The sequence below is a fragment of the Pristiophorus japonicus genome, chromosome 20 (genome assembly GCF_044704955.1).
Source record: "Pristiophorus japonicus isolate sPriJap1 chromosome 20, sPriJap1.hap1, whole genome shotgun sequence".
NCBI classification, from domain to species: Eukaryota; Metazoa; Chordata; class Chondrichthyes; family Pristiophoridae; genus Pristiophorus; species Pristiophorus japonicus.
The window spans coordinates 97458265-97467811 of NC_091996.1; the positions used below are offsets into that span (position 1 = coordinate 97458265).

At 43.0% G+C, this 9547-nt stretch overlaps 1 protein-coding gene across 3 annotated transcripts; it reads right to left on the bottom strand.

Moving 5' to 3' along the window:
• Positions 1-249: 249 nt before the first annotated feature.
• On the bottom strand, positions 250-8149 carry LOC139233031 (transmembrane protein 272-like). 3 transcript variants are annotated; one of them, XM_070863546.1, is made up of 5 exons: positions 7815-8149; positions 6587-6690; positions 3312-3362; positions 2413-2616; positions 250-693 (listed from the first exon to the last, which is right to left on the bottom strand). In XM_070863546.1, the coding sequence occupies exons 2-5, from the start codon at positions 6660-6662 to the stop codon at positions 488-490; spliced, it is 537 nt and encodes a 178-aa protein (XP_070719647.1). In that variant the 5' UTR covers positions 6663-6690; positions 7815-8149; the 3' UTR covers positions 250-487. The 3 variants fall into 3 exon arrangements, with proteins under 3 accessions (XP_070719647.1, XP_070719648.1, XP_070719649.1); XM_070863547.1 differs by lacking the exon at positions 7815-8149 and adding an exon at positions 7535-7598; XM_070863548.1 differs by lacking the exon at positions 6587-6690.
• Between the last annotated feature and the right edge of the window lie 1398 nt (positions 8150-9547).

Consider the following 9547-nt stretch of genomic DNA (forward strand, 5'->3'; position numbering starts at 1 on the left):
CAACCAGGAAGCCAGCTACTTCACTAGAAGTCTAATGGAGGTCAGAATCAGCCAGCTAGAATCTGTACCTTCAAACTAGTGTCTTCACTTTAACAAGACGTGTACCTGAAGCATGGTGCAGTAGGATTTACCTTAAAAAAACTCACTGAAAAGGACTGGAGTCAGTTAGTTAGAAGATACTGATTTATATTCTAAATATTACACATTGACATATCCAACAAGTTTTCTTTAAAAAACATACTGGTTTCAGAATTATATACACGAGTGACTCCAGTTTACTTCCTTATAAAAAAAAAAAGTGTAGGGTGAAGATTGTGCGCAAAGAGCAACGTGAAGGTGAAGGTGCAGAGTTTTGTACAAGTGTTCAAAATGTACACTGCAAATTAGATCCAGCCAAATTTCTTCATCTACAAAAGCCAGGCACATTTTGCAGTGAGGAGGTGTAGATTTTCCATATTCAAACAAGGGAGCCCCTCATTTTAGGCCTTCAGCCCCTCTGCCCAATCCGCAAGCTTCCACCTAGAGCACATGCACAGAGCAAGCCGCAACAGCCTAGGAACAGGGCAATCCCCAGAAGGATGTAAGTGACGGTGGTGGTCCAGAAGGCAAAGAGATACAGGGTTTTAGCGCAATAATTAGGCGAGGTTGTGTCAATATAATCCGGCTCGTAGATGCAGTAGATCCAAACATTACCTAGAACAGATACAAAATGGTATTTACTTCACAAGAATAACTTCACTGCCAAGAACAGCCAGCAATCACCTCTTCACCCCACCCAACATTTAGGAATTCTCTGACTGTCACATTTCCTCCTTCAGGATCTGACTTTTAGGGAATCTTTCATTTCAAAATGGACCACCAGTCCCATCTTTATCTCACCCCCTGGAGTTTGTAATATTCTGTCTGGTAGGTTTTGAACTGCAGATCTGAATTTGGTAAGAATACTCAATTTTCAGCACAGAAACAGGTCATTTGGCCCAACTGGTCCATGCCGGTGTTTATGGTCCCCACAAGCCTCCTTCCACCCCCCTTATCTCACCGTACCAACAGATCCTATTCCTTTCTCCCTTATGCTTATCTAGCTTCCCTTTAGCACATCTATGCTATTTGCCTCAATCACTCCCTGGGGTAGCAAGTTCCACATTCTCACCACTCTGGGTAAAGATTCTCTTAATTCCCTATTAGATTTATTCATGGTCCCTAGTTTTGGATTTCCCCCCACAAGGAGAAACATGATAGCCTTTTTAAAAAGGCTTTCTCTTGGTTTGCTTCAAACATAGGTGATACAAGTCATTTGGGAACTACATTGCTAATTAGTGCAGTTAACTGCATGAGCAGTCAGTCAACAATTCACTGGAATGGAACTAGTGTACTGATCTTTTACTGACAGCAATGGGCTCATCTACTACAGTGCAAGTCAACTGGAGATTTCCCCTCAATTTCCATAACCTGGGAAGGTTACAGGATTAGCTTCCCAAAACTACAAGTTAAGCATGTTTTAGTACAACCATTTCATAGGCTTCTTGCCTCTCCCCTGATCTTTTAGTAGGTCTGGGGTGGGTGGAGACAAAGGCTGCTCATTGACCACAGTGCCACATTGCAGCTAGATAGAAACACCAAGCACTGGGTGCATCAATTTGGAGAACAGTCCAAATTGTGTCAGTCAAAACTTCCATTCAGAATTGGCTAAAACCCAGGTCCCAAGTCAATGGACCAACCATTTTTGGATGGAATTTTGCATCATACATGGTGGTGGGGTGTCCAGACTGCAGCCCATGGAGCACAAGTAGCCCCAAACCTTCCAATCTGATCCTGGAATCCCAGACTACTCCATTCTACTGCACAGATTTGATATGTTGGTTCAGCCAGTGACTTGCAAAAGTACTGTTGCAGTGCCAAAATCAGAACTCAATCTGTTATTAGCCATTTCAAGTTAAATGAAACATGGATAAATGAAGTCTCCCTCCTAGGGAGAGATTAAGGGCCTGATGGGCCTAGTTATGTTTATTCATGACATTACATATGATGGAGTATGAAAACATAGGACAGTATATTCAACAATGAAAGCATATATTTTGGTTATATTGCAATACTAGATTCCTATTGGTCCTGTTTTTCCTCATGTCTATTCTATTCAGGATCTTTCTTCCCCCCCCCCCCCCACCCACACATTTATTTGGTGGGCCCATGTTCTTTGGTGGGTCTGGGGCTGCAGCCCCATGGTTAATCCACCCCTGGTCCCTCCTCTTACAGAACCAACTCCCCTCTAGTACACTAGTGTAGCATCCTAATTGGAGAAAAACTAACCAAGACAATATTTCACAAGAAAATTCTGAACACAGCCAAATAGTATAACATGCAACTTTAAAACAAGTTATACAACACAAGTTTCACTCTGGAGCCAAAGTTTACCTGTTATAAACCAGATTAAGGAGAACAGAGAGATTAGACTTTTCCAAACTCGGCCACATTTGTGGAAGGCCAAAATGTTACTCTCATCATTTGGGGCACATGAAGCCACTGATATCATCACGAAGAAAAGTGTAAAGCTTCCAGAAACAATTAGATAAATCGGGATCAAGTATTGCTTGGTACAAGAATCCAAATAGATGGTGCCTAGAATGTGAATGAAAAAAAAGTTAGTTGGTGCAAGCTTCATACAATTAGAATTGGTTCAGAATTCAAAGGATCAGGAGTAGGCCATTCAGCATTCACCCCCCGAGCCTGTTCCACCATTCATTCAATCTCTATCCCTCGATACCCTTACCCAACAATGGGCGAGCGATCTTAGTCTTGAAAGCCTCAATAGTCCCAGCATTTACAGCCTTTTGGGTAGGAGGTGAAAACAAAAAAATTCCAGATTTCTGCTGCCCATCTGAGGGGGGCGGGAGGGGAGAAAGTGTACTTTCCAAATGGCCGAGCTTTAATTTTAAGATTTCCCCCTCATTCTTGATGCCCTGCTGGAGTAAGAGTTTATTTGCATCTACCCAATTGAATCCTTATCAGATTATCCCACAGCTCAAAAAAAAGGTACTGGAACATCTTGGATTTTGATTTAGCTACTCAAACATGATCAAGTCCTGAACTACAGATCCTGACAGTATTAACTGAAACAAGCTTGGTACAAGAATCTAAAGCCGCTTTATGTAGCATGACTAAATTGAACCAAAAACCACAACTAGATAATGTTCACATCTCCTCACCAAACAGGAATGGCATCAACACTTGCCAGAACTAAAAGTATAACTAGATGAGCAGTTTTAAATTCATGGCACCAATATGTTCATATAAAAAAAAGAGAAAAACCTCACCAATAGTAATGGAGGCAATTGCCAAGATAGACGTCATAATTTTCATGGACACTGCAAAGAAATTGAACAGGTTTTAAAATATATTACATTTGAATGTATTTGGTTCCAAAAACAACAGAATACAGCACAGAAGGTAGCCATTCAGCCCAGAGACTGCCCAAAGCTATTGGATTAGGCCCATTCCCTCATCCATACTATTGATTCTGCTACCATCAGGCAGTGCATTCCAGATCACAACTCACTGCATAAAAATATTTCTCCTCATCTCCCTTCTGGTTCTGCCATGTGTCCCCATAGCATTGTGCCATATATACACAGAGCGAGTGAGTGTAGATTGTAGGCTTGTCACTTCAGTCCAGTAGAAGGAATTAATTTTTTTTTTTAAAGTATCAAAGTTATTTAAACTAGGTACAAAAACCAAGATCAGGAATTTAGACAACCTTGGAGCTCTTCAGATGAAAGTGGTGTTAGCCAAACACCCCAGAGTTAGAAACATAGAAAATAGGTGCAGGAGTAGGCCATTCGAGCCTGGACCACCATTCAATAAGATCATGGCTGATCATTCATCTCAGTACCCCTTTCCTGCTTTCTCTCCATACCCCTTGATCCCTTTAGCCATAAGGGTCATATCTAACTCCCTCTTGAATATATCAGTGAACTGGCATCAACAATTCTCTGCGGTAGGGAATTCCACAGGTTAACAACTGAGTGAAGACGTTTCTCCTCAACTCAGTCCTAAATGGCTTACTCTTTATCCTTAGACTGTCCCCTGGTTCTGGACTTCCCAATATCGGGAACATTATTCCTGTATCTAACCTGTCCAGTCCCATCAGAATTTTATATGTTTCTATGAGGTCCCCTCTCATCCTTCTAAACTCCAGTGAATACAGGCCCAGTCGATCCAGTCTCTCCTCATATGTCAGTCCAGCCATCCCAGGAGTCAGTCTGGTGAACCTTTGCTGCACTCCCTCAATAGCAAGAACATTCTTCCTCAGATTAGGAGACCAAAACTGAACACAATATTCCAGGTAAGGCCTCACCAAGGCCCTGTACAACTGCAGCAAGACATCCCTGTTCCTGTACTCAAAACCCCTAGCTATTAAGACTAACATACCATTTGCCTTCTTCACCACCTGCTGTACCTGCATGCCAACTTTTAATGACTGATGTACCATGACACCCAGGTCTCATTGCACCTCCCCTTTTCCTAATCTACCACCATTCAGATAATATACTGCCTTTGTGTTTTTGTCCCCAAAGTGGATAACCTCATTTATCCACATTATACTGCATCTGCCATGTATTTGCCCACTCACCTAACCTGTCCAAGTTATCCTACAGCCTCTTCGCATTTTCCTCACAGCTCACACCGCCACCCAGCTTAGTGTCATCTGCAAACCTGGAGACATTACACAATTCCTTCATCTAAAATCATTAATGTATATTGTAAAGAGCTGGGGTCCCAGCACTGAGCCCTGCAGCACCCCACTAGTCACTGCCTGCCATTCTGAAAACCACTGTTTATCCAGACTGCTTCCTGTCTGCCAACCAGTTCTCTATCCACATCAGTACATTACCCCCAATACCATGTGCTTTAATTTTGCACACCAATCTCATGTGGGACCTTGTCAAAAGCCTTTTGAAAGTCCAAATACACCACATCCACTGGTTCTCCCTTGTCCACTCTGCTAGTTACATTCTCAAAAAATTCTGGAAGATTTGTCAAGCACAATTTCCCTTTCATTAAGAGGGTCTGAAAAAAAACCCTCAAGACTGGCTTGTGACATTGCCAAAGGCAAATTTGGAAAGACAATTTCACACAGCATAACAAATCCATCAATACTGGATTGTGATCCTGGAGACCAAAGTGTTTCTCAACAACAGGCCCTCACTTGATGAGTAAACCAATATTCTCCATTTCTGCTTTCAGATTTACTAGATCACAACTGGAGAATTTTAGCTATGAGGAAAAATGCAATAGGCTGGGGTTGTTTTCTTTGGAACACAGAGGCTGAGGGGTGGTTGGGGGGGGGGGGGGGGAGATGACCTAATTGAAGTGTATAAAATGATGAGGGGCCTGGATAGAAAAGGAACCTACTGGCAGAGGGGTCAACAACCAGGGGGAAGAGATTTAAAGTAAGTGGCAAAAGGTTTAGAGGAGATTTGAGGAAACATTTTTTCATCCAGAGGGTGTTGAGGGTCTGGAAGTGCCGTAACCTACAAGGCTACGGATCACAAGCTGGAAAAAAAGACAGACGTGCTTTTATATAGCGCCTTTCATGACCACTGGATGTCTCAAGTGCTTTTGAAGTGTAGTCACTGTTGTAATGTAGGAAACGCAGCAGCCAATTTGTTCACAGCAAGCTCCCACACACAGCAATGTGATAATGACCAGATCATCTGTTTTTGTTATGTTGATTGAGGGATAAATATTGGCCCCAGAACACTGGGGATAACTCCCCTGCTCTTCTTTGAAATAGTGCTGTGGGATCTTTTACATCCACCCAAAAACAGATGGTTTAATGTCTCATCTGAGCACTGCACTGGTGTGTCAGCCTAGATTTATGTGCTCAAGTCCCTGGAGTTGGGACTTAAACCAAACCTTCTGACTCAGGCAGATGAGTTTTATTTACACAATATTTCCATCGTAAACTCTTTACTTCAGGAGGGATGAACCCGGAGGAGTGAGTGGCAAAGATGCCAGGTCTGCCGTGCTGGTAGGTGATGGGAAACTCGCCAAGATAATGGCCAGTCATTTCAGGCTTGATTTCAACCTGGTTAAAGATTTTGCCATTGTACACACCAACCATCTCGGGGAGGATGACCATGTCAAAGGTGCCTTAACCTCTGGTTTCTCCATGGGTGGAGCTTCCTTTTTGGTCTTGCGCAGCCTTTTTTAGGAGGGACTGCTGTTTGCGGCACAGACCCCTGTTCACACGCCTCCACTGACAGGCACAACACAACTTGCTGCCCACTGAGCCACAGCTGATGGGATTAGGCTGGATAGCTCTGTTGGCCCACATGGGCAAAATGGTCTCCTTCTGTGTTGTAAATTTTTATGATTCTATCACTAGTTGAGTTCAGTCAAGCACTCAGTTTTTAAAATGATGAAGCACTTTTATGAGCACAAAAATCAGATAAAAATTAAGCTCAAGATATAATATGCACAAAATTTGGAGCCAGTCACTTGGTCCACATCCAATACAGTGGTTCCATTTGTCCCAAGATTTACCGGTACATTCATTAGACTGTCAAGAGAGCTCATTAAATAGTACCCGAGGCCGTTGGGGAAACTGGAGGCTCTTCGATGGTCTGGAGGAGTGGAGTGTACAGGCTACTTTCTATGTCCATGTTATCAGCCACGCCCTAGCCACAGCACCTAGGATTGGGGGGAAGAAAGAGTGTGTCCACATTAACAGGCAACAATCACCCCCACTTTTTGATGCTACCTTTAGGTCATTTGGTGCCCATTGGACAGTGTATACAAAGAAAGACAGACTCGCATTTACATTGCACCTTTCACGACTGCAGGACGTCTCCTCGCGCTTTACAGCCATTGAAATACTTCTGGCGTGTAGTCACCTGTTGTAACATACACTAATGAAGCCATTCACATTCCAACACCTAAAAACTCCGAGTTAGCACACCCACCGCGGATAGGAGGAGACCCAGAGGACCACCTTGTGAAGTCAGATTGGGAAACACACAAGGCAATAGATGCTGCCTGGCCTGTGCGTTTGCCAGCATAGTCTTTTTATTTTTCATATTTCCAGCATCGACAGTACTTCTCTTTACAAAAAGAGAGTATTGTGATGCCTTATCTTCTGCACAGCCAGCCACCCGAACTCTGGCCTTCACTTTCTTGCAGAAACCAGGAAAGAGAGAGAGTTGACAAAGGCACCCCTCGTTTATTACAACAGGGTCATGACTGGCTCCTCCATTGTATTGCCAATGGGTAGTTGATAACCTGCCCTTGCTTCAAAAGAAAGCTGCTCAGAATGGACATTCCAGGAGATAGATCATGGTTTGGAAGTTTCAAGCTCCAGGACACAGTGCCTTATTCCCCCAGCCCTTTAAAATTGGCTTTGCATCTGATGTACACAAGTCCAGAATATACGCATTTTTAAAAAACCCTAAAAAAAAGTGAAGCGAAACTCGTACTCATGGGTTTTTAAGGCTACAGCAAAAATATCTGGTTTAACACCTCGACAGCGCGGGCTGACCTGACAAGGAGGCAGTTTGCAGGCAATTCCAGATGTTAACAGGGGACCGGGATCATTAACAGCTGGGGGGGGGGGGGGGGGGGGAAGAAAGAAAGAAAGACTAAAACAGCCTGGGTCCTGCAATTCGTAAGATCTTACGAGCGTGCATCAAGTCATATGATTAGGTCATGGGGTTCACAATGCCAGTTTGTAATGAAAAGGTCTATAAATTGACAAGTGCACTTTTCACTGCTGGACAAAACAGGCGAGAAACTAGTTGGTATTGGAAAAAAAGAGTTACCTGCACCAACGGACCCGGATCTTGTTCCCAAATGTTTAAGGCAATCCTGCAGAAAGAAGATTTGGAAATGTGAAGTCGGGTTTCTTCAGACAGATGATTGGCGTGGGTCACTTACAAGGAACAAAAGCTAATCCGTGGGCAATACTCGGCTCTTCCTCCACCAATAGAAAAAGAGCGCAAAATTATAGAAGAAAACGCTCTTCCAAACCAGAACTATTCGATTCGATTTTCGTTTCGAAGGCCCTCTGGATTGACAAGCGGGACGACTTTATTTTTAAAGAAAGTAGTTGAAATTAAGATGAAACTGCTGGCTAAAACAGGAAGAGCAGTTCAGAGTTAAACTCGTAAGCAAACGGAGATTAAAAATGAGTTGCGAAAAGTAGCCCCACGTTATCAAAACATCAACCACTTCCTTCACATAATTTGTCAGACTGTTACCAACTTACACTGCCTTGTCCAACGTTGTGCAAAGAGCAGATTGCAATCGTAGTTCGTGGTCCACCCGATCACTTATTAATGTCCCCTTCTCACTTCTTCAATCCCCAAATTCTCGTGTTTAATTTTATTTTTAAATTGGGTCCTTATAAAGAACCACTCAAATCGCACCTGGAGACTCGATCATGCACAGATCCGTTTGAGAATTTACTTGGAGTGAGTGTGAGTGTGAGTGTGAGTTAGTTTCTCAGTTGCCACAGTTATGTCTCTTCTAATAAATCTTTTTAACCTTTTTTTTGGATGGACCAATAAGAGTGGCAATTGGCTGCCCCCAGGGTTACCAAACAAAAATTATCACAAGTTCCCCTTTTAGGACACCACCAATATGGGATTGTCCCGATACCCAAAATAAAGAATAAAGACTTGCATTTCTATAGCGCCTTCACGACATCCCGAAGTGCTTTACAGTCAATGAAGTACTTCTGGAGTGTAGTCACTGTAGTAATGTAGGAAACACTGCAGTCAATTTGCACGCAGCAAGCTCCCACACACAGCTATGCGGTAATGAACTGATAATCTGTTTTTAGTGATGTTGATTCAGGGATAAATATTGGCCCCAGGACACTGGGGGATAACTCCACCTGCTCTTCTTCGAAATAGTGGTCATAGGATCTTTGAGAGAGCAGACAGGACCTTGGTTTAACGTCTCATCCTGAAAGATGGCACCTCCGGCAGTGCAGTACTCCCTCAATACTGCACCGGAGTGTCAGCCTAGATTCTTGTACTTGAACCCATAACCTTCTGACTCAGGCACAACTCTTTTTGGGGAGTACAAAATAACATTAGATCGAGTGTCCCCCAATTCTAGAGGACACTCCAGACACTTATGACAGCCCTCTTTTTTATTTATTTATTTATTTATTTGTATTTTTGTAGGGTTTGACTCAGGCACAAGTGCTACCCACTGAGCCACAGCTGACACAGCCAAGATAAGCATCAAGTGCCACAACAAATTACATTTATACAGTGCCTTTAACATAGTAATTGTCTGTGCCTCTTTCTCTTTTTTTTGTGCTCTCGAACTTTCTCTCTCTTGTCTTTCTTTTCCCCCGCTCACTACTTTCTCTGGCTCACTAGGACCATTTCTCAAGTTTGTCCTCTCTGCTTTGCTGTCTCCCTGCTTTTTGTTCTCTCTATTTTCTTTTGATTTCTCTCTCTTTCTCCCTCCTTTGTTTTCTCCCATTCCTTTTATCTGTTTTTTCCTTCTCACGTGAACCATGGTATCATTTACAGATGTA

Coding starts and splice junctions, on each gene's coding strand:
- LOC139233031 (XM_070863546.1), bottom strand. CDS start 6,662: ATGGACATAGAAAGTAGCCTGTACACTCCACTCCTCCAGACCATCGAA. Junction 3,363..6,586: donor AGTTTCCCCAACGGCCTCGG/GTACTATTTAAT, acceptor ATTTCTTTGCAG/TGTCCATGAAAATTATGACG. Junction 694..2,412: donor CTTAATCTGGTTTATAACAG/GTAAACTTTGGC, acceptor TATCTGTTCTAG/GTAATGTTTGGATCTACTGC.